At 40.2% G+C, this 25264-nt stretch overlaps 1 protein-coding gene across 1 annotated transcript; it reads right to left on the bottom strand.

Annotated features, from left to right (window-relative positions):
- Positions 1-22747: 22747 nt before the first annotated feature.
- LOC146615443 (placenta-specific gene 8 protein-like) lies at positions 22748-25013 on the bottom strand. Its single transcript, XM_085375565.1, has 4 exons — positions 24964-25013; positions 24175-24278; positions 23853-24040; positions 22748-22984 (listed from the first exon to the last, which is right to left on the bottom strand). Exons 2-4 carry the CDS (start codon positions 24239-24241, stop codon positions 22748-22750), a joined length of 492 nt encoding a protein of 163 aa, XP_085231691.1. The 5' UTR covers positions 24242-24278; positions 24964-25013.
- Between the last annotated feature and the right edge of the window lie 251 nt (positions 25014-25264).

The following is a 25264-nucleotide window of genomic DNA, read 5'->3' as shown; positions in this document are numbered from 1 at the left end:
AATCTGTTGGGCAGTTTTTGGCCTTCCTACAAATATTCTGATTTCTAGATAAGATAGATAAAGAACTTTATTATCATTGTAGTTATACAACAAAATTTGTTTGGTAGCTCACAGAGGCCAGCAGCAATAAAACCAGAAGCAGCATAGTAACATAATAACCAAGTAAACGTAGTAAAATATAAAGTAAAAAGAAGGCACTTAGCACAGTAAATAAAACAAAAAACAAAAAAGAAATGCTAGTATTTAGAATATGGTAGTTTGAGCGCAAACAGTATAATATAATATAATATAACAGTATCTACAATGTGGTAATTTTAGTGCAAACATTAATGCCCAGTAAATGACTTTGTACATTAGCAGCAGACATGACATGGGGTAAAGTAGAGAGAGGGAGAGTTAGCTATTGTGTGCTGGGGGAGGGGTGACACAGGCTACAGCTCTGGGGAAAAAGCTGTTGTTTAGTCTGTTTGTGCGGGTTCTGATTGCCCTTATATCTCTTCCCTGATGGAAAAGTCTGTGACCTGGATGGGTTGGGCCCTTGATTATGCGGCTAGCTTGCTTCTGTAAACGACTAGCATAGACCGTGTCGAGATTCGGGAGTTTGATTCCAACTAGGGCTGCCACAAACGATTATTTTGATTGTCGACTAGTCACTGATTATTTTTGCGATTAGTCGACTAATCAGATCATCATCCATTGGACGTAAAACGTACAGCTTATTGCACCAGCAGCATCTGCTCTTATATAACTATCATTAGCTTACAGCTTTAAGTGTTTAAGGTATGTGCTAACTAAAAATAAAGACAAGATGATAGTTTATTAAATTTTAATGAAATTTGCAGATTGTTTCGGTGAAGTTTAATAAACTCCTTGCTATCTAAAATATAACAGGACACCGGAGTAAATTCTTGAGCATCTCACACTTCTGATAATCAGTTGTCTGCTTGACGTCTATTTCTTGGCTCTTCTGTAGTCTACAACAATCTCCTTGGCAGTGTTCAGAACCAAGTCGTTGTTTCCACACAATTTGGTTAAATGTTGGACGTCCTCTCTGTAGTCAGTTGTCTGATAATCAGTTGTCTGCTTGACATTTATTCAGCTGTGTAAAAACTATAACTTTAATCTCAACCAAACCGATTTACTCAGGAACAAATAAAATACTGGAAAAAAGCCAAAGAGTAACATTATTAAGTTATCTAAGTGACTTATATATAATGTTTAACCTGAGTAGTGAAAGACAGCGGTGGGTTTGAAAATGATTTGCCGGGAGTCCGGTGTTCTCACCAGCTCTAGTGAGCCTAGCCCCCGGCTAGCTATCGAGCTAGCGGGTAACAGACGTCTCCGAAAACGTCAGAGCGCTTTTGAAAATATGCGGTGTCTTGATAAACTGAGCAGATATTTGCTTGTAGCCTAGCCCGTATGCCGGCTCTCTTTCCCCGCTTTTGCTTCCAGTCTCTTCGCCATCTTCAGTGTCTCAAGGGCGGTATAATGAGTGTTCAGCTGAGCTCCGCAGAGCGCAGGATCTCCAGTGGGATGGAATTTAGGTTTCCAGGTGAATAATATTGATGCCGATTTCAGATTTCAAGCAGTTTGGCTTATAATTGTTGAGTTAGTGCATGATAGAGTAAACTCAATATACTTACAGTAGCGTTTTTGTTTTTTTTTATGTTTGGGAGCTCCAAGCCGCTGTGTCTGCATGCGTCGCCAACGAACAGGGCGAAAAGAAGCAACAAAAAACTCCCAACTAAACCTCAACAAGTGCGGAAACAATCAAATAATCGGGCAACTATGGGTTAAGAAAAGTCCAACCAGGAGAAGCACAGAAGAAGAGTCAAAGTAATTTGTTAACTGGAATGTTACGCTGACCAAGATCTGAGCTCACTCCTGCCAGAAATGGAGGCTGTCAGTCTCTTAAAGAAAATACAGAAGATATTAGCTAATTCAAATTTACAGCTACACAAAACCTCAAATCGGAAGCAAGGTGATGGCTGAATTCCAGCTGATGACCTGGGAAAGGACTTAGACATAGAGACAGACTCTTCACCTCTTCAACATTGCATTGGACTAAGCTGGATCCTTGAATATGATGCCTACATCTTCCAGGCTTCTAAGCAAGAAGGATCCTTCACTTAGTGAGGCATACCCAGACCTTATGTCTCATTGCCTCTGTTCTCAATGCAGCACCAAAAGCATTGTTTCTTCTCAGATCAGTCGTTGATTGAAACTACAACTGTCGTTAACACTGTCCTTACTCTTTGATGAAGGTGAAAGCCGAACTAGTGCCATGATGAGGGTTGAGTTGAATGCTTTACAGCAGTGATTCCCAAACTTTTTTGCTGCCCCCACCCTTTGATTTACAAGAAGATCTTAAAGGTTTATTGCAAAAAAACCCCAAACACATTTAATCCTCACATCTTTTCAGTGACTGGTGTGAGCCTGCCTGTTGGTGTAGAGCTTCTCAAACCTGAGTTGCAGTTTTGAGACCACCACTCTGAGTTCATTTTCAAGTCCATCTTTGATCTGTACTTTGTCTTGATTGAAGCCACAGCAGAAAAGCCTACCTCACATAAATAGGATGTGGCAAAAGGAAGAAGTATGGCCAGGGCTCTCTTATCCAGCAGTTGGTAATCTTTGTCCACTACAATCCAAAATTCAACCAGGGTCTGTGACTTAAACTGCAGCCTCTTAGTTGAATCAGAGGTAAGATCAATGAACCGTTCCTCCTCGGATTTGCTGAAGTCAGCAGGGGGTGTTGCACTGAAGGGGTCACAGATCCAATTATTCTTTGGAATCTTGCACCAGGAAATATCTCTGGAAATGTTTCTGAAGGGCAGACATGTGTTCTCTGATGCATGGGATCACTGTATTCCGCAGCCTGCGGTCTCCAATGAATGATTTTGAATTCTCAAATTAGTCCACGTTTCCATCTTTCACTCGCTGCTTCCACATTTGCATCTGCAAATTTAGTTCATTGAGTTTCAGGAACATGTCACTGAGGTATGCCAGTTTCATGAGAAAGTTGTTGCAGTTAAATTTGTTGGTAAGATCACTGCCCTCTTCCCTCAAAAAGATGCGGATCTCATCTCGCAGTTCAGAGACCCTGGATAGCACCTTCCCACGTGACAGCTATCGGGACTCGCTGTGATACAAAACGGCTGTGTGGTCGGAGCCCATTTCTTCACACAGTGCTGAAAAAATCCGGGCTTTCACAGGTCGTGTTTTGATGTAGTTGACTGTGGCGATGACATCAGTCATTACGTTACTGAGCTCAGGACTCAGCTGTTTAGACACCAGTGCTTCGCGGTGTATCATATAGTGCGTCCTCTGCACATTGGGGTAGACGCGCTTGATGAGCGCTTGCTGCCCTCCTGGTTTCCCAGCCATAGCCTGCGCCCCATCTGTGCAAATCCCGACACAGTCCTCCCATTTCAGCTCGACCTCTTTCAAGTAAGAATCCATGATTTTAAACAGTTCTTCTGCAGTTGCTCTGGCAGGAACTTGTTTGCAGAAAAGTAATTCCTCCCTCATCTCCATCAAGGAATCTGACATACGTTATCAATAAGCAGTCTTTTTTAATATCAGTGGCTTCATCCATCTACAGAGAAAAGCAGCTGTCACGCACCTTATCCTCTATGTCCTTTGACATATCATAAATGCGCCTGCCGATGGTATTATTGGACGAGGAATATCCCGTTATACCCTGTTTGCTGGCTGCTGCGTCGTCAGTCATAGTTGAAACCATATCCATAGCACAGGGAAGTATTAATTCCTCTGCAATCGTGTGCGGCTTTTTACACTGAGCCACTCGGTAGGCAACTTTATAGGAGCTGAGGAGAGCATTTGCTGAAACAGAGGCAGCTTTAGTAAAGAGACACTGTTGACCACAACAATTTAGAAGTTTTTGTCTGAAAAAGTCCACTGATTTGTCTTTGTGCTCTGGATGTTTTGTCTCTAAGTGGCGTCTTAGCTTGTTGGGCTTTAAACTGTCTCAAGCTAGCACTTTAAGACAGACAACACACTGCGGCCTCTCCTCATTACCCACCGCTGTGCAGGTGAAGCCAAGCGCAAGATATGCTTCATCATATTTTCTGCTTTTTGCTTTGGAAGGAAGTGGGTTTGTACGCATATTTGGTGATGCTTCATCTTCTGCTTTTTGTTTGTGTCAAAAACCTGTCCATTATGCTAGCAGGTTCTGTTAGTTCCACATCAGTCATTTCCCATCTTTGTTTGTATGTCACCAACTGTAGATAAACATTCCCTGTCAGTAAATTCGGTCCTTTCTCTCATCACTCCACACGTCTGCCGTTGCAGCCCTGATAGAAAAACCCCGGGGCTTAACACGTTAAATAAAAAGTGCAATATTGTAACTGTTTTTTAAAAATCTATTCCTAATTTGGAAATATATTTAATTTACAAGTTTTAGAGGGTTCTTTCGACAGTATATATCCAAGATAAATGATCACAATTATAATATTTCTTACTGCCTCAAAATCAAATTGAATCAAATCAAATCAGGACCTTGTGAATCAGAATTGAACGAGTTGTAGAAATCTGTGACAATACCAGCCCTAATTAGAAAGTCCACTACACAGACTCGGTGGCACAATGCTGCAAAGGAATGCAATCTAGCTAACAGTGGGACATGGAGAATGACAGCAGGTTTTCTAGACCAAGACAACTTTGTTCACCCATCCTTGGTTCCTGAAGTGGTTCCAACAACAGTTATTTACATCTACATCTATGTTATCACCATATTAAAATAATAAGATAAACATGTGATTTCTTGTTCATGGATTTTCACCTGTCAGGGTCAAGGAATGTAGCCTCTGCTATATTCGAGGGAGTACTGTAGTTACTTTCAGGTGGACTCTTGCCCCAAGGGTTCACCAGATCAGGTAGCTGTGCATGTTTTATTTGGCAGAGTTTATGCTGGACAGAGATGGCAGTAACGCATTACTTGTAACTCGTTACTGTAATCCGATTACTTTTTTCAAGTAACGAGTAAAGCAAGGGATTACTATTGCAAAAGCGGTAATTAGATTACCGTTACTTTCCCGTAGGAACGCTGCGTTACTGCGTTACTAAAACCGTGATTTTTTTTTTTTTTTGCAAGAATGTCTCATGACAGTGACGTAAGCAAGTGCAACGTTTGTGGCAACAGCTGTGTGCAGATCAACAGTGGATCATATATCGAGTGCGGGAGTATGAGCGTGCAGCGTTAAAAGCGTGGAAGTACTGACCTTATTTTGAGTTTGATTCCATAAAAAGTGTCAAAAACATTAGTGTCCGTTGTGCGTGGGAAGAAAACTTCTTTTTACAGCGAAAAAACCCCTAAACTTCCGAGCAAACACCGAGTGTGCAACGACGTAATGGGAAACTCACAGAGAAACTCGCGGATTCTTCCACTGACCGCGGCACACCTGCACCAGGGTAAACCTCCGCCTACCGCAGTCCTGCTTTACAGGTGAAAATAGAGCAACAGGACCGCTAGTCTTTGACTTTATTTATTTTCTGCTGTGTTTTACTTGCATCTATTGGAAAGAGTGAGTGTAAACACACAAAAAATATTTTATTTTATGTGCTGGAATGTGCAGAAAATAGGTTTAAATGTTAAACTAATTTATTCCAGTCAGAGAATGTTGCATATAATTTAATTTTTGCTTGATGCATAAAGTTAAAAGATTAAAACTAATAAAACAAGTTTTAAAAAGAGACTTTTCCATTTGATTACATTTTGTATGATGGATTATGCAGAAAAAGTAGAATTGGGCTGAAAGATCTATCGCTTTATCACCTCTTCAGGTTGTAAATCGTGTTTTTAAAAAGTAACTAAGTAATTAATTACTTTTGAAAATAAGTAATCAGTAAAGTAACGGGATTACTTTTTTGGGGAAGTAATCAGTAATTAGTTACTGATTACTTTTTTCAAGTAACTTGACCAACACTGATGCTGGATGTTCTTCTGAAGTCCAAAAATAGAATTTGTGTCCCACTACCCAGGTGCTGTTAATAATGTATATGTATGGTAGTTTTCTGTGGTTCTCATCTTAAAAACAACCTTCTCTAATGCTATGACATCCTAATAATATAAGATATCAGAGATACATCTTTGCCAACATGCAGTGCAAATCACTACAATTTTATTTACCTCATGGAACAACCACATATGTATTGAGAAAACCAGCATTGTGGTATTAAATTTAGCTACTATATGAATGCACATAATCTCAGTGTGCTTTGTCATGTTGCCAAGTACTCATTTTGTTGTTGCAACATGCCAGTTGGCCCTCGCAGATGGTCCCACAGATAAATGTCATGTTGGAAATGTCACAAAAAACAGTTTTACGTGGTCACTCTGCTGGCGGGCCGGCGAGGAGCTGGCAGAGCTTGCACTGATCTGCGTGTGTTTTGTGTGCATGTAATCCAAGAAGCTAGACCAAAAAATAAATAAATAAAAAATACTGGGTTGTTTTTGCCTGTGTGTGAGTGTTTTCAAGCATTCATAAGCAACCTAATCATGCCAACATCTTCTGTCTCCCACCGAGACACAGCCAGACCTTTTTAATGACAAATATTCTAATTTAGAGTCTAATCAAATGCATACAGAAATGCATCACACTCGCATGCTCCTCACAGCAGGATGTCATGTGTGAAGCTGTCTTATTAAGTAGCTGGATTGGTGTTTACTACACATGACAACAAATACAACCAGTGGAACATAGTGCAACGTGATCACTATTTGCAGTTATTTGTGTGCTAGTTTTGATGCGTGACATGGGTCAAGTAATTAAAAATAAACTATGTTCAATTAGCTAAAATATTTCCTGAGTTGCAGTTTTGAGACCACCACTCTGAGTTCATTTTCAAGTCCATCTTTGATCTGTACTTTGTCTTGATTGAAGCCACAGCAGAAAAGCCTACCTCACATAAATAGGATGTGGCAAAAGGAAGAAGTATGGCCAGGGCTCTCTTATCCAGCAGTTGGTAATCTTTGTCCACTACAATCCAAAATTCAACCAGGGTCTGTGACTTAAACTGCAGCCTCTTAGTTGAATCAGAGGTAAGATCAATGAACCGTTCCTCCTCGGATTTGCTGAAGTCAGCAGGGGGTGTTGCACTGAAGGGGTCACAGATCCAATTATTCTTTGGAATCTTGCACCAGGAAATATCTCTGGAAATGTTTCTGAAGGGCAGACATGTGTTCTCTGATGCATGGGATCACTGTATTCCGCAGCCTGCGGTCTCCAATGAATGATTTTGAATTCTCAAATTAGTCCACGTTTCCATCTTTCACTCGCTGCTTCCACATTTGCATCTGCAAATTTAGTTCATTGAGTTTCAGGAACATGTCACTGAGGTATGCCAGTTTCATGAGAAAGTTGTTGCAGTTAAATTTGTTGGTAAGATCACTGCCCTCTTCCCTCAAAAAGATGCGGATCTCATCTCGCAGTTCAGAGACCCTGGATAGCACCTTCCCACGTGACAGCTATCGGGACTCGCTGTGATACAAAACGGCTGTGTGGTCGGAGCCCATTTCTTCACACAGTGCTGAAAAAATCCGGGCTTTCACAGGTCGTGTTTTGATGTAGTTGACTGTGGCGATGACATCAGTCATTACGTTACTGAGCTCAGGACTCAGCTGTTTAGACACCAGTGCTTCGCGGTGTATCATATAGTGCGTCCTCTGCACATTGGGGTAGACGCGCTTGATGAGCGCTTGCTGCCCTCCTGGTTTCCCAGCCATAGCCTGCGCCCCATCTGTGCAAATCCCGACACAGTCCTCCCATTTCAGCTCGACCTCTTTCAAGTAAGAATCCATGATTTTAAACAGTTCTTCTGCAGTTGCTCTGGCAGGAACTTGTTTGCAGAAAAGTAATTCCTCCCTCATCTCCATCAAGGAATCTGACATACGTTATCAATAAGCAGTCTTTTTTAATATCAGTGGCTTCATCCATCTACAGAGAAAAGCAGCTGTCACGCACCTTATCCTCTATGTCCTTTGACATATCATAAATGCGCCTGCCGATGGTATTATTGGACGAGGAATATCCCGTTATACCCTGTTTGCTGGCTGCTGCGTCGTCAGTCATAGTTGAAACCATATCCATAGCACAGGGAAGTATTAATTCCTCTGCAATCGTGTGCGGCTTTTTACACTGAGCCACTCGGTAGGCAACTTTATAGGAGCTGAGGAGAGCATTTGCTGAAACAGAGGCAGCTTTAGTAAAGAGACACTGTTGACCACAACAATTTAGAAGTTTTTGTCTGAAAAAGTCCACTGATTTGTCTTTGTGCTCTGGATGTTTTGTCTCTAAGTGGCGTCTTAGCTTGTTGGGCTTTAAACTGTCTCAAGCTAGCACTTTAAGACAGACAACACACTGCGGCCTCTCCTCATTACCCACCGCTGTGCAGGTGAAGCCAAGCGCAAGATATGCTTCATCATATTTTCTGCTTTTTGCTTTGGAAGGAAGTGGGTTTGTACGCATATTTGGTGATGCTTCATCTTCTGCTTTTTGTTTGTGTCAAAAACCTGTCCATTATGCTAGCAGGTTCTGTTAGTTCCACATCAGTCATTTCCCATCTTTGTTTGTATGTCACCAACTGTAGATAAACATTCCCTGTCAGTAAATTCGGTCCTTTCTCTCATCACTCCACACGTCTGCCGTTGCAGCCCTGATAGAAAAACCCCGGGGCTTAACACGTTAAATAAAAAGTGCAATATTGTAACTGTTTTTTAAAAATCTATTCCTAATTTGGAAATATATTTAATTTACAAGTTTTAGAGGGTTCTTTCGACAGTATATATCCAAGATAAATGATCACAATTATAATATTTCTTACTGCCTCAAAATCAAATTGAATCAAATCAAATCAGGACCTTGTGAATCAGAATTGAACGAGTTGTAGAAATCTGTGACAATACCAGCCCTAATTAGAAAGTCCACTACACAGACTCGGTGGCACAATGCTGCAAAGGAATGCAATCTAGCTAACAGTGGGACATGGAGAATGACAGCAGGTTTTCTAGACCAAGACAACTTTGTTCACCGATCCTTGGTTCCTGAAGTGGTTCCAACAACAGTTATTTACATCTACATCTATGTTATCACCATATTAAAATAATAAGATAAACATGTGATTTCTTGTTCATGGATTTTCACCTGTCAGGGTCAAGGAATGTAGCCTCTGCTATATTCGAGGGAGTACTGTAGTTACTTTCAGGTGGACTCTTGCCCCAAGGGTTCACCAGATCAGGTAGCTGTGCATGTTTTATTTGGCAGAGTTTATGCTGGACAGAGACGGCAGTAACGCGTTACTTGTAACTCGTTACTGTAATCCGATTACTTTTTTCAAGTAACGAGTAAAGCAAGGGATTACTATTGCAAAAGCGGTAATTAGATTACCGTTACTTTCCCGTAGGAACGCTGCGTTACTGCGTTACTAAAACCGTGATTTTTTTTTTTTTTTGCAAGAATGTCTCATGACAGTGACGTAAGCAAGTGCAACGTTTGTGGCAACAGCTGTGTGCAGATCAACAGTGGATCATATATCGAGTGCGGGAGTATGAGCGTGCAGCGTTAAAAGCGTGGAAGTACTGACCTTATTTTGAGTTTGATTCCATAAAAAGTGACAAAAACATTAGTGTCCGTTGTGCGTGGGAAGAAAACTTCTTTTTACAGCGAAAAAAACCCCTAAACTTCCAAGCAAACACCGAGTGTGCAACGACGTAATGGGAAACTCACAGAGAAACTCGCGGATTCTTCCACTGACCGCGGCACACCTGCACCAGGGTAAACCTCCGCCTACCGCAGTCCTGCTTTACAGGTGAAAATAGAGCAACAGGACCGCTAGTCTTTGACTTTATTTATTTTCTGCTGTGTTTTACTTGCATCTATTGGAAAGAGTGAGTGTAAACACACAAAAAATATTTTATTTTATGTGCTGGAATGTGCAGAAAATAGGTTTAAATGTTAAACTAATTTATTCCAGTCAGAGAATGTTGCATATAATTTAATTTTTGCTTGATGCATAAAGTTAAAAGATTAAAACTAATAAAACAAGTTTTAAAAAGAGACTTTTCCATTTGATTACATTTTGTATGATGGATTATGCAGAAAAAGTAGAATTGGGCTGAAAGATCTATCGCTTTATCACCTCTTCAGGTTGTAAATCGTGTTTTTAAAAAGTAACTAAGTAATTAATTACTTTTGAAAATAAGTAATCAGTAAAGTAACGGGATTACTTTTTTGGGGAAGTAATCAGTAATTAGTTACTGATTACTTTTTTCAAGTAACTTGACCAACACTGATGCTGGATGTTCTTCTGAAGTCCAAAAATAGAATTTGTGTCCCACTACCCAGGTGCTGTTAATAATGTATATGTATGGTAGTTTTCTGTGGTTCTCATCTTAAAAACAACCTTCTCTAATGCTATGACATCCTAATAATATAAGATATCAGAGATACATCTTTGCCAACATGCAGTGCAAATCACTACAATTTTATTTACCTCATGGAACAACCACATATGTATTGAGAAAACCAGCATTGTGGTATTAAATTTAGCTACTATATGAATGCACATAATCTCAGTGTGCTTTGTCATGTTGCCAAGTACTCATTTTGTTGTTGCAACATGCCAGTTGGCCCTCGCAGATGGTCCCACAGATAAATGTCATGTTGGAAATGTCACAAAAAACAGTTTTACGTGGTCACTCTGCTGGCGGGCCGGCGAGGAGCTGGCAGAGCTTGCACTGATCTGCGTGTGTTTTGTGTGCATGTAATCCAAGAAGCTAGACCAAAAAATAAATAAATAAAAAATACTGGGTTGTTTTTGCCTGTGTGTGAGTGTTTTCAAGCATTCATAAGCAACCTAATCATGCCAACATCTTCTGTCTCCCACCGAGACACAGCCAGACCTTTTTAATGACAAATATTCTAATTTAGAGTCTAATCAAATGCATACAGAAATGCATCACACTCGCATGCTCCTCACAGCAGGATGTCATGTGTGAAGCTGTCTTATTAAGTAGCTGGATTGGTGTTTACTACACATGACAACAAATACAACCAGTGGAACATAGTGCAACGTGATCACTATTTGCAGTTATTTGTGTGCTAGTTTTGATACGTGACATGGGTCAAGTAATTAAAAATAAACTATGTTCAATTAGCTAAAATATTTCCAGTGGCTAACACTATATAAATGTGTTAACTAATTTATTATCACTAACACTGTACCTTGGAATAATGTTAATAGGCTACTTGCAACCATCCTAACACTTGAGTCTGTGACCTGTCTACAAAATATAATGTTAAAATTTTAAATAAATCATCTGCCCAATAATGTCTTTGTTGTTGTTACATTTTTTTGTTTGTTTTTGCACTCTGGTATTAAATTGAGTATTAAGAGTCATGTAATTTTTCTGGTATTGGTACTAACTACTCAACCCGTGGTATCCTGTTATCATGACATTCCTAGAACAAGAAAAATTTTCAGAAAAATCTGTGTTTTTAAGATTAAATGTGTAAATTAGCAAGAAACAAAGTGACAAATTTGCAAGAAACAGCTCTTTCCACTTATAATGCTACTTTCCCCCCATAAATCTGTACTTTTTGTCTTATAAATTTGCCATTTTGGGTGGAAGTTTTCAGCTTTTTTAATGTTTCAGAGACTTTTTGACCCTATTCATCATCTAGCTCATTACACCTCTGATTGTTTTTTCCAATAGAGCTATTCTGTTACCTGTGCTTGCAAAAATAAACACAAAGATAATGACACAGCAACATTCAGAACATCCCAAACTATTCTTTTTCAGAGACTTTGGTAATTTTGCTACTTGTTGCGTAGATAGCATGCCAGCTACTGAAGTGAGCTTAGTCCTTGCATCCCAGCTAGCCACATACATGCTAGCTTAGTCACAAAAGCTTCTCAAACTCTTGTCTATTATATTTATAAGATTTACAGGTGTAATTTGTTCTAAAAATGTTCCATCCATCCATCTTCATCCACTTTATCCGGAGCCAGGTCGTGGGGGCAGCAGCCTAAGCAGAGAAGCCCAGACCTCCCTCTCCCCAGCCACCTCCTCCAGCTTATCCGGGGGAACACCAAGGCGTTCCCAGGCCAGCCGAGAGATATAATCTCTCCAGCGTGTCCTGGGTCTGCCCCGGGACCTCCTCCCAGTGGGACATGCCCGGAACACCAACCCCAGGAGGCGCCCAGGAGGCATCCTTGTCAGATGCCCGAGCCACCTCAGCTGGCTCCTTTCAATGTGGAGGAGCAGCGGCTCTACACCGAGCCCCTCCCGGATGGCTGAACTTCTCACCCTAGAACCCTAAAAATGTTCTATACTTAATTTAACAAACAGTGTAGAAGAACTGTCTGTAAAAAAAAAAAAGTTGTTATAAAAGTCTTTTAGCTCATCCCGTTCGCTAACATTGGTGCAGTTGTCTGCTGCCTCTTAGCTCTCCTCCGGATATTCATCCCTCTATATATTTTAACTTCAGAGGAGAATGGTATAAAAAGGAGGACATAGATGGCCATCTATGTCCACTGTGAGCGAGCATCTTTGAACACCAACTGTCTGACATCTATAATCCAGTTTTGAGTCCCTCCCCAGACGCCTGAATGCCCACTCACATCCTGGGCCAGGACCTGACCTCAGGAATTCGCATGATAAGGTGGGGCCAAGTTTCACAATGAGCTCACCCGAAAACCTGGCTGATTGGGACCCACACCCATTTTCACACGTTGGCTCAGGCGATTAGAGGATCATCAGGGGGTCCTTTTGTCCCTCTGTGGGGGGATATTCTCCCACTAAGTTTAAATCTGGGACTCTCCACCATTTGACCTTAGAACTGAAGAAGTTTCTCGGATGAGAGGTGAAACGTCTTCAAGCAACTTAAAGAAGTCCAGACGCTTTTCTTTGCAAGCTCCTTTGACAAGCTACAAAGTCTTTCTCCATTCAGCAATTAACATCTCTCCAGTCACCCAAAGGTCAGTACTGTCAAAACACTGTTGAACAGCACAAAGCAGCAATTTCAACAACATGATAAGCTAAAACTTGTGTTACTGTGAACTACTGTTTTTCGCTAGTGTTGGCTACTTATCACTTCCATTTCTGTAGAGCTTTTGCCTTCTTTTTTACAGCCAACCAAATTAACTAAACATTAACTTCCCTATGTGCAGTGTTGGGGAGTAACGGAATACATGTACCGCCGTTACGTATTTAAAATACAAAATATGAGTAACTGTATTCCGTTACAGTTACCGTTTAAAAAGGTGGTATTCAGAATACAGTTACTTTGTTGAAATAAATGGATTACACTGCGGTACTTTCCTGTTCCATTTTGTCGCGGGTCAGGACTGTTTGGGTTTTGTTTGACAGCTACGTTCTGTTGATCCAGGCGGCAGCGTTACGGTTGCCATGGTTACAGGGCGACGCTCTCTCTCTCTCTCTGAGACTGTGTGTTTCCTGGGTGAGAGAGCGCCTTTTCGTTGTTGTTGTTGTTGTGCTAAGCTAACAGGCAGAATGCTACAAGCATAGCTCTAAAGAATGAAGCATCATGGGCAGTGTAGTCCGTGTTGCAGGGAGAATGGACTGCCATACACGTTATGGGTCTGTGAGCGTGAGGAGGGAGAAAATAACCACTTCAGCCAAGAAGAGTGCCTGACGAGCCCAGTTGTAAGTAAGCTATTAGGACTCGACTGTACACCGTGTTCGTGTTTTCCTCCGAAAACAATAAGTTCCGTTGGAGCAGTCTTTCAACGCCTCTCTCTGTCTCTCGCAAGAAAAGTGACCCACACAACAAAGTAAAGCTATTTTTCGGCTATGAGCCGACAGGGACCCCGCCGTATTAGTCAGAGGTCCCTTTACTACAGTTCGGAGTCGCGGACCTTCAGTAATAGTAATAAATCACACAGCAATACGTTGTTGTAAAAAGCATGATAATATATTAAGTAATCCAAAGTATTCAGAATAGGTTACTGTCATTGAGTAACGTAACGGAATACGTTACAGAATACATTTTGGGGCATGTATTCTGTATTCTGTAATGGAATACATTTTAAAAGTAACCTTCCCAACACTGCATGCATGTTAGGTTATCTGGTTATATGGAAAAACTTGCTGTAGGTGACAGGTAGACAAAGTCCTCAGCGTATAAAATAAGTCCTAGTTTGTCATAAATTAAATCTGACACCAGCCTTTAATATGCTGAGGAAGTTAGTTGGACCTTAAAAGTGTGCTTATGTAATAAAAAGCAGAGATTCCGCAATTCCGCCTGATCCGTTGAGGCTAATGCTGAATGTAAGGTTTAAATTCTGTGTAACCTTAACTTAGCATTTTTATGTCACACGGCTTCACAAAAAAAACCACAAACTGCTGTGTGTCTCTGAATCTGTTAAAGCCTGTGAAAAATCTGAATCACTATTTTCCTTCAAGAAAATAAGAAAGCCTTCTGACACAAGAGAACTATGATTTATATGTTTTATAGATGAGTAAAATTTGCAGCAATTACAGGACATTCTTGATGTCACGTTTTCGGTCTGTTGCTCATTAAATGCTAGTGGGACTAATTCAGCGTTTCATATCAGTATTATTAACTGCTAAAGATGGTTCAGTCTTTGTTCTGCTTGAATTAATCTTATAGTGTTTGTCAGAATCACTTACTACTTCCATTACCTCGCTTTGCAAAGTGCTCAGCCTCAGAGAAACCGGTTTAGACTGCTTTAGATTGTACTTGTTAAACAGAAAACCTCCAATGCTTCGTCATCATGAGCCTTTGTGGGCTCTATGCATGGTGCCATATTCCTGATTTACATGCCTTAATCAAGACTGACATGCAGATGACACCTCGATTTATTTCCCTTTAAACGGACAGAAAAACCAAAAAAACCCCTCTCTTGCTCTAGTTAGAAGAGAATAAAAATTGAATATAATTTGGTTTGTCTTTCTAAAATTCACAATAAAGAATAGCCTTGTTTCTCTATCCAAAAATCTAAGTATGCTGTGTGACCTAAGTGCTGTTTAGACAAACAAGTATTTAATTACTGGATTACTACAAGCCAGAGTGCTGTAATATGAACTTCTAATCAAACCAGTTTTTCCAGCTTGCAAGGCACGTTTCTTTTAATGCTGCTATGCTAAAGGATAGTGTGGTGACCCACTAGAGGGCTACCATCACACCCAAGCTTGGAGGAGGGCGTCAGGTTTATATTGTTGGATTATATATTTCTGAGCATAAATGACAACCATATATGCTTAGAGGTATATAATTGATTGCATATTGATAGGATGTTTGATCCTTAATAGTCTGCAAAGACTCTGTGTGCATTCCAGAGCACTCTGACACACACACACTCCCTGAAGCTATGTTTGTCTTAAGTTCTTTGTCAATGCGATTCATCAAACTCATTATCAGGATGCACTTGCCCGGTCAATTTGTTCAAGAGCCTCTTTTCATAGTTTGGAAATTCACAAATATACAGGTTTCCTACAGCGGTAAAGTTAGTTAATTTCCAAAATAAAGCATATGAATACATCTGGCTCCCATTTATTTGATAATCTTGAAGCTAAACAAACTAACCAAAGAAATTTATTTTTAAAATCCTTTCCTGCTACTGGCTGTGAAGCAGGAGACAACAAACCACTAAAGTTTTATATGCAGACAATGCTAGTATGTGTTGGCAGGTTACGGAGAGCTCAACATCTCAACTATTGTTCCTTGTTATTGTTAGTTTGTCAGTCTGGACTGTATATCCATGGTGTTCAAATGTACCATTTGCATTCCCTTCTGAAGTTTTCGTGTAAAAGTCTTTGCAGCTTTTAGAATTGAATCACTCATTTGAGAAGAAAATTCTCAGAAAAGTAGGATAAGACTAGATCTCTGAAAGTTTTTAGTCAGTAAAATATTGTTATTGCGTAAACAATAAAGTACATTTACATTTGTAACCAAACTTCAAATGGGCAAATCATCATTCCCATCATTTATGTTAACTCTCTTAATTTTCTTGATAACTAGGAAGTCATTAGTAAGGATTTAACATACTAAATGATTACATTCTCTGCTTTCACAAGTTAATACCCTGAGTAACATCAGATCTCTCAGTTTCACTTTTGGTGAATGACAACTGCTGGTTGAGTCATGAAACCAGTTGCAACTGGTTGCACAGGCATCATCATCACCCCTGGCTGGACAGTTGGAACAGGCTGCATGTTGATGACCGTGTTATTGTGTAAGTTGATGACAGTTGGCGCTTTCTTGCGATGCTTTAACTCACGATGCATCTGACACCAGGAGCACCACTCACAGAAGCAGGAAATTGCAATGTCCTTACAGAGAGAGCCCTGCAGAAAGAGAGTACATGCATTACAGATGTGGTGTAATTCAGGTGGAGGAGCAGGTCATCTACCAACCAGAAACATCTTCAAGAAACTTAAAGAACTCCAGACGCTTTTCTTTTCAAGCTCACTAATCTACTTTAACTGTCCTCTACAACACACAGCTTAGAATCTGGAGTTCGGTATGTGGTTTGCCTTTGGGAATAATAATTTAAAAAACAACACTAGAAAACAGGCTATTAAAAAGTATACCTCTCTCTTTCTAAGAACTTCGATACTGTTATACACATTTGAGTCTTTTTTGTTTGTTTGTTTCAGTTCATATAAACCTTAACGTTTTACAGCCACACCCTCATGATGGCCTCTGCTTCTCCAAAGAGGGCTAACAAACAAAACACACTGCGTGTACACCCATGTAATCCAATAAATTATAAAGTCAAAGCTTTCTCTTTGCAAACTGCCTCTAGTATCAGGTACAAAAAGTACTAATCACTAAGTTTATGTGAAAGGACTTGTAGAAAACTGGAAGGTCTTACCTGCCCCTCTGTGCACCTCTTAATGACTGAACGGAGGCTCTTTGGACTGAGTTTCTTTCAGTTGGGTCAACACAAATAACACTGCAGAGCTTGAAACTCTGGAAATGGAAAAATGAAACTCAAAGTCCATTCAACAATGTCCTTCGTGGCCATTGTGTTTTAACCTTTGAATACAAGCGCAGTCACCCACACAGCTGTACAAGCAGGTACTCACAGACTCACGCTGTCTCGGTTGGCTACTGCCTCTAAATGTATCTGGTATTGTTAGTACTGTGTGCTGTTCATTAACATATATTATTTACTGCTGTTTATGCTTATGTTGGTTGTTGCTTTGTTTTCTCTGATTTTTTTTAAATTTATTTATTTTCAGTAGGTGTTGAAGCAGATTCTAAGTGTTTTTTCCTTCCATCTCCTTCTTTTAAGTTTCTCCACAGCTTTATTCTTTCTTTTCTTGCCCCGAGTCTGTTACATTGTGATTGTAATAATTAAATATAAAAGAAATCCTAAAAATATTTCTTTAAAATATGGCTATCAAGTGGACCAATATAGCAAATGCATTTTTGTCCTTCAGACACAAATTCTGATTGCTACACTGGCGGACAGGACAGGGGAAAAAGAAAGAGAAAAAACCTCAACTAAATCCTTAACAAGGGTGAAAATGATCAAATAATCGGGCAACTATGGGTGAAGAAAAGTCAGGAGAAGCAGAAAAACCAAAGGAATTTGTTATCTTGAGTGTCTATGCTAACGATTATCTGACCTCACTTCTGACAGAAATTGAGGCTGTCAGTCTTCCAAAGAAAATACAGAAGATATTAGCTAAGTCAAATTTACAGCTACCGTACACAAAACTGCCTCAAACAGTAGCAAAGTGATGGATGCATTCCAGCTGATGACCTGGAAAAGGACTTAGATATAGGGACAGACTCTTCACCTCTTCAGCGTGGTCTTGGACTAAGCTGGATCCTTGAATATGATGCCTTCATCTTCCAGGCTCCTAAGCAAGAATGATCCTTCACTTAGTCAGGCACATCCTCTATAGCTGTACATTGCTGTACATCACTGTACCGTGCAAGGCCCTCATCCGAGACCATACCACTGATCTATGTGACTGCTAAAGAAAAGAAATGGAATGCACAGAAAGATGGTGGGGTCGAACTCCGGTACATACCCAAATCGTATGTCTCTCTGTTGTCAATGCAGCACCAAAAACATTGTTTCTTCTCAGATGAGTCGTTTATTGAAACTACAGCTGTCATTGGCAAGTTTGTAACTATTATAACTAACTAACTATTTACAAAGGTTTTACACGTACGTATCCAAAAAATGACTCAAGAATTAGAAATAGGGTGGGTTTAAAAACTTGATTTCCCATTTCAAATCGATTTTCATTTGAAGAATATCGATTCATTAAGTCCTGAAATACATTTTTAAATATAAATGAATTTTGCCAGAAATGCCAGAATCTCAGCTAAAAGCTCACAAAAGTATTTCAACACCCACTAAACTGCTAAAACAGCAAACGATTGAAGAGCAGGTAAATGGTTTCCACATAAATATCTGAACACAAATTGCGGTTAGTCTGGCAACAATGGACACGCCTTTGGGTGCTGAAAGCTGACAGATTTGCAATCTCACAGACTGCACAGCTGCAGGCTTTGTCACTCTGTCCAAAATTCACTGATCCAACAGCAAAGGAAGATCAAAACTACACTTGAAAAACATTGTCATGAATTCCATCTTACTTTGGTTGTCTTGCTTCCACCACGAGAAAACCCATTAAAAATCCATTAAAAATCTCTATTTTTCTGCGTGATTCTCTTTGTTATTACCCACCAGTCTACCGTTGTGTAGAGCACTGTCGGCCGCTGGTTTTTTTTAAATTTTTATTTATTTTCCCAAAATTAGCTCTAACAGGAAAACCTAATTTCTGCTTTTCAATAACAAAGAAATTTCAACTTTTACAACTTATGCTAAATTGCAAAACGCTTATCTGTGTCTCTAACAAACTTCTAACTTTGCTCTGCTTCGCTTCAGCAGCATCAGATAATCGTCAAATGTTGATTCATGGTTTCCTTCAGTTTTTGATCTCCTGCAGATCGTTTTCAAGGGGGTCATAATGCTGTAAAAGACCAGGCCAAAAAGAATCTTGATATTTTTCAGTTTTATTCTCAGTTACTTTGACACGAAGGCATCTGCTGTGATCCTTGAACCTCTAAGTCTCACAACTGTCAGCTTTGCTTTTAATCCTAGATAGTTTACACTGAGTGTGTAATTGCAGAGAAATTGTCACGGTCCTGGATCGGTGACCCAGTGTTTTATACCTGTTTAATTTGTTTCTTGATTATTTGTTTTTCATGGTTATCAATGTTAGTGTTTTGGTTTCTGTTCAAGTATTTCTAGCTCTATTCCTGTTCCGTTTTGTGTCTGCTCTGTGCCTTCCTGTCCCATGTTTCAGGCCTCTGTCTCCCCGGTGACTACTCTCTTTTGCTTCCTCCCAGTCTTGTCTCATCTGATTAGTGTCAGCTGGTTTTCCCTGCCTAACTGCCATTTCTTTGTTTCCTTGTCTGTGTGTATATAGTGTATACGAGGATGTTGGTCCGTCTGTCTGTCATGCCCTGCTCTCTGTCTCCTCACGCTTCGAGGTTGTGAGATTGTTACATCTTATTATATCTTATGCTACCTTATACTTCTAATCAAAGAATTGTTGAATCATTATACAGTACATATACAAGATAAATGATCACAATGATAATATAATAATATATTTATAATATTTCAAAATCAAATTGAGGCAAATCAAATCATGACCTTGTGAATCAGAATTGAACGAGTTGTAGAAATCAGTGACAATATCAGCCCTAATTAGAAAGTCCACTACACAGACTCGGTGGCACAATGCTGCAAAGCAAAATGCAATCTAGCTAACAGTGGGACATGGAGAATTTATAAACGACTTTATAAACTTTATAAAATGGGTGAAGAACCTTTCAGACCGGAATCTCACTGAACCTGAAAAGAAAGTATTAGCTAAAGGTCTCAATTTTGCCATTTCTCCGCAACATTCGCCCTAGTGATGGGTCGTTCGCGAACGAAATGGCTCTTAGAGCCGACTCTTTGACGTGAACGACGCGAGCCGGCTCCTTATCGCGAGCTGTCTCCTTATCGCGAGCCGTCACGTGGTTTTTTTTTTTTTTTTTTTCTTTCTCTCAGCCTCTCTCTCGCACTTTTTTCCCGCTTCACTCTGCACGCGAGCCTTGTGCTTTACGCTGGGCAGAGGGGGGAGGGGCGGTAGTTACACTCAGTAGCACAGGAACAGAGCCAGAGAGAGAGAAAGAGAGGCAGGGACAACAACATTAGAAAGGTATAGTAATCATCCACAACAGATGATAAAGGATTGAGAAAGTTTATTCATGCAGGTCCATATGACAGAGAATATGCATGTTCTTTTAGTTTTCATATTATAATTTATATTTAATTGTGTTGTGGTTTGCAGTGTTTTGTGTTCTTTTCACTTTAAATTTGTGAAAGGAAAAAGCTGAAAATTTAAATAGTTAAAAGTTGAAATGTGAATAGTTGATTTTTGTATTATATGATTTATTTATTACATTTTATGTGGAGTGAATAAATAAAAGTATATTTACGGTGGCCCCTAGAGACAAAGCACACACAAACTTCAAATCACGTACGAACTCTGAAGCATGTACAAACTCCAAAACACGTAAAAACACGTACAAACTCCGAAGCACGTAAAAACTCAGAAGCATATAAAAACTCAGAAGCACATAAAAACTCAAAACACGTACAAAAGAACAACAGAAGTGCTCCAGGATGCTGGGCGCAGTGTTGAGCCTTTGTTATCTTGTGGCTACACAAGCCAGCAAGTACCAATGACCGGATTTGGTGTGTGGTAATAACAGGTAAATGAACTTTTTTTAAAATTATTTGAATATATATATGAGTGCCTGTGTATAAATACACAAACAATACACACATGCTTTCAATTGTGTAATTTAAGTGATCTAGTAGCTCTGCTTTGGAAGTTCAGTTCATGCTAGAAATGTGTTTTGGAGTTTGTACGTGTTTTGTCTCTAGGGGCCACTGCATATATTTATATATAAACATATATAAATAAAACCACTTGTTTTTACGTTAGTAATTCCTTTTGTGCATAATTTTATATTATTGTTAATAATAAATTAATTAAAGCAACAAAACAACCTGAAGAGCCGGTTCGGAGCCGAAAGAGCCGGCTCTTTTTAGTGAGCCGAACCGAAAGAGCCGGATCTCTAAAAAGAGCCGGAAATCCCATCACTAATTCGCCCATAGTGGACCTCATCACAGCCACAGAAACCGCCATATGGATTAATAAATCATCACAGACAGAAGCAGAGCAAATCAGGATGAAAGTCTCAGCCACCCTCTCCAGTGCCAAAGTCCCGCCGTCTAACCTCACATTACAAGAAAAGAAGGCCGTCGCTTCCCTGAGCAAAGACCACAACATCACTATATTACCAGCTGATAAGGGAAGATGCACCGTGGTCCTAAACACAACGGATTACCAGACAAAGATCACTACTCTCCTCAGTGACACCAGACACCAGCGATGGAGGATAAGAAAGACAGATGCAACAACATTGTCATCCCCTATGTAGCCGGTGTATCAGAGAAACTCAGGAGAGTTTTCTCCAAGCATGACATCCTGGTGCATTTCAGACCCAGCAACACGCTCAGACAGACACTGGTTCATCCCAAAGACAAAACTCCAAAACACAAACTTAACAATGTGGTGTATGCTGTGCAGTGCAGCGAGGAATGCCCAGACCTCTACATTGGAGAGACCAAACAGCCACTTCACAAGCGCATGGCACAACATAGAAGAGCCACCTCCACAGGACAAGACTCAGCAGTTCATCTGCATCTAGAAGACAAAGGACACTCTTTCGAGGATGCCAACGTTCACATTTTGGACAGAGAGGACAGATGGTTTGAAAGAGGAGTGAAAGAAGCCATCTATGTCCACTGTGAGCGACCATCTTTGAACAGAGGCGGTGGTTTACAACACCAACTGTCTGCCATTTATAATCCAGTTTTGAGAACCCTCCCCAGACGCCTTAACGCCCACTCACATCCTGGGCCAGCTGACCTCAGGAAATCACATGATAGGGTGGGGCCAGGTTTCACAATGAGCTCACCCAAAACCCTGGCTGATTGTGACCCACACCCATTTTCACGCCTCGGCTCATGTGATTAGGTAGAGGATCATCAGGGGGGTCCTTTGTCCCTCTTTGGGGGGAAACTCCCACTAGGTTTAAATCTGGGACTCTCCACCATTTGACCCTAGAACTGAGGAAGCTTCTCGGATGAGAGGTGAAACGTCTTCAAGCAACTTAAACAAGTCCAGACGCTTTTCTTTCCAAGCTCCTTAGACTATGATGACCTGGATGACTGAGAATCTTCATATTGAAAACACCACAAGGACACAACCACACAGTGCATGACACAAAGCATCAGTGTAAAATCTGAAACAAATGCTTCATGGTGGATCTTTGCAGATTTTAAAACTGAATCACTCATTTGACCAGAAAAGTCTCAGAAAAGTAGGATAAGACAACAAAAATGGGGTGCAGATTTGTTTTTATTGAGCCTGTAAAACATCGCTATTACTTCAACAATAAAGTACATTTACATTTGTAACTAAACTTCAAATGGGCGAATCATCATTCCCATCATTTATGTTAACTCTCTTAATTTTCTTGAAAACTAGGAAATCAACAGTAAGAATTTAACATACTAAATGATTACATTCTTGCTTTTACAAGTAAATACATGAGAACACACTCTGAGCAGCATCAGATTTCTACGAGTGTTACTTTGTTTGAACGACCACTGTTGGTTGAGACATGAAACCAGTTGCAACTGGTTGTGCAGGCAGCATCATCACTCCTGGCTGAAAAGTTGGAATAGGCTGCATGTTGACAACAGTGTTATTCTGTATGTTGATGACAGTCGGGGTTTTCTTGCGATGCCTTAACTCACGATGCATCTGACACCAGGAGCACCACTCACAGAAACAGGAAATTGCAATGTCCTTACAGAGAGAGCCCTGCAGAAAGAGAGTACAAGCATTACAGATGTGGTGTAATTCAGGTGGAGGAGCAGGTCATCTACCAACCAGAAGTTTGGTAGATCAATCCCTGGTTCTTCTGGTCCACATGTCACAATATCCTTGCAGCAGATACTGAGTATGTGTGTGAATGTTTGACAAAAAAACATTTAGGCATAGTTGAAATCAAATATGGATGTTTTTGATTCAGTGAGTGAGACTTGTAATTCCCACTAAGGCTACGTTCACACTGCAGGTCTTGATGCTCAATTCAGATTTTTTGATCAAATCCGATTTTTTTTGTCTGCTCATTCACACTACAAATAAAATGTGACAGCAAACGTGCTCCAGTGTGAACGCTCAAAGCGGCCCGCATGCGCAAAAGAAGACGTCACACATAACGCGCTCTGTTTAGACCCAGAGCAAAAAAATATTGTTTGACTGATGGCCCTTAATATAAAGACTTCGGATTGTACATTTCCCAATTTTTGCTTTAAGTTATTGTGTTATTTGCATAATAATGTAAATAACCTAATAATTATCCTTATTGCTGTTTTAGAGAGAAGCGGTGCTTCAAAGGATAGTTGCAGATTTCTGTCAGAATCTGCAGATTATACAGTACAAATAAAATGTTCACGTTGTCTTCCCAAGAGTTTTGCTGGATGGCCAGGCAGCGTTCACGATGTCTTCTCCGGCGGTGATAATTGGCGTCTGTCTTGTGTCAGTGACGTAAAAGACGGATTTAATGCGACATGACCGTTCAAACAGCAGTCGCTTTCTAAAACATCGGATATGTATCGGATTCAGTACCGCATACGAAAGTGACCCAGGTCGAATTTGTTCAGTGTCATCATCTCACGGTTCATACCTTGATGCCATATCTGTTTCGCATGGCAGCTCTTACAGACAAAACTGCAGGAGGAACACAAACAGGTATCCCAAAGGCTGCTAATACACCAGAGCCACATATATCACATAAAGGGAGACAGTTGTTCTCTCCAAATCTTCCTGAAACAGTGCAGGCAAGACAGGGGCAGCACCAGAATCCATAGCAGCCTGAAAAACACAGAAACGCATCAACAAAGTTGTAACAAGTCTCAAAAGATGAAGGCAACACAAATCAGAACAACTTGTAGTCCTGAAAATACAAATGTAATTTATGAGTCAATCATATTTAAATGGCTTCTTACAAGTACGTGCATCCTCAAAGCAGTCACAAAGACCACTGTCCCAGTCTGTCAAAGGTTTTTCTGCCATTGTATATTGAACTTCACCCACAGACACTGAACGATCACTCTGTGAAAGTCGAGAAGCAGAAAAAGCCAAATTAAATGAAATTCAAAATGTTAATTTTGAAGTTCTTTCTATCAAACTTGTTCACGAGACCTGAGACATTCAAATATTTGTAGCAATGGGAAAGTTTAAGTAGAGAAAAAAAGTATATGTTGTGGACACATGCACATAGATATGAAACCAAAGTGCATGTTAAGGATATTGTGGTCATTTTGTAAGTCGTCAGTTAAGCTTGATTAATATATCCATAATTCACAAGACATTTTATATATCAAGGTAAAAATTCTACAGCATTACAGAAAGACACCCCCAAACATCGATAATGAACAAGCATTTGGGGATGAAGGAAGAACAAGCTTTCTATACACATCCAAGTGACTTTAAAACAAACAGCAATACGTGGTTGACATATCTCAAAAGTAAACATCTGAACAGGATATGTAGACTGGTTTGGAAGTGAAAGTATATTACGCTTACAGTTCAGACAGTGTAATCTACTTTAACTGTCCACTACACCAGACAGCTTAGAATTTGGATGTGGTTTGCCTTCGGGAATACTAATAACACACATAACAGTTTACATAAACCTTAGATTTTTACAGTCACACCGTAATGATGACCTCTGTTTCTCCGACCACTAAGTTGATGTAAAATGAATTGAATGAAAACTGGAACATCTTACCTGCTATTGCTGGACACCCTTTGCGCACCTCTGAAACTTAATGAATAAAAGGATCCTTGGCTCTTTGGATAAGGAATGTCAGTGGCATTTGGGCCAACACAAACAATGCTGCCAAGCCTGAAACTCTGGAAATGGAAACATGAAACTAAAAGTGACTTTCCATTATGTGGTAATTGCGGGGGCGATCGTGGCTCAAAGAGTTGGCAGTTCGTCTTGTAACCGGAAGGTTGCCGGTTTGAGCCCTGGCTCGGACAGTCTCGGTCATTGTGTCCTTGGGCAAGACACTTCACCTACCGCCTACTGGT

Source organism: Diplotaxodon limnothrissa, linkage group LG17, assembly GCF_057381915.1.
Source record: "Diplotaxodon limnothrissa isolate DT_005_m linkage group LG17, D_limnothrissa_male_GT1.1, whole genome shotgun sequence".
In the NCBI taxonomy this organism is placed as follows: domain Eukaryota; kingdom Metazoa; phylum Chordata; class Actinopteri; order Cichliformes; family Cichlidae; genus Diplotaxodon; species Diplotaxodon limnothrissa.
The sequence above is the reverse complement of the archived record's forward strand: the minus strand, read 5'-3'. Positions and strand labels throughout refer to the sequence as shown.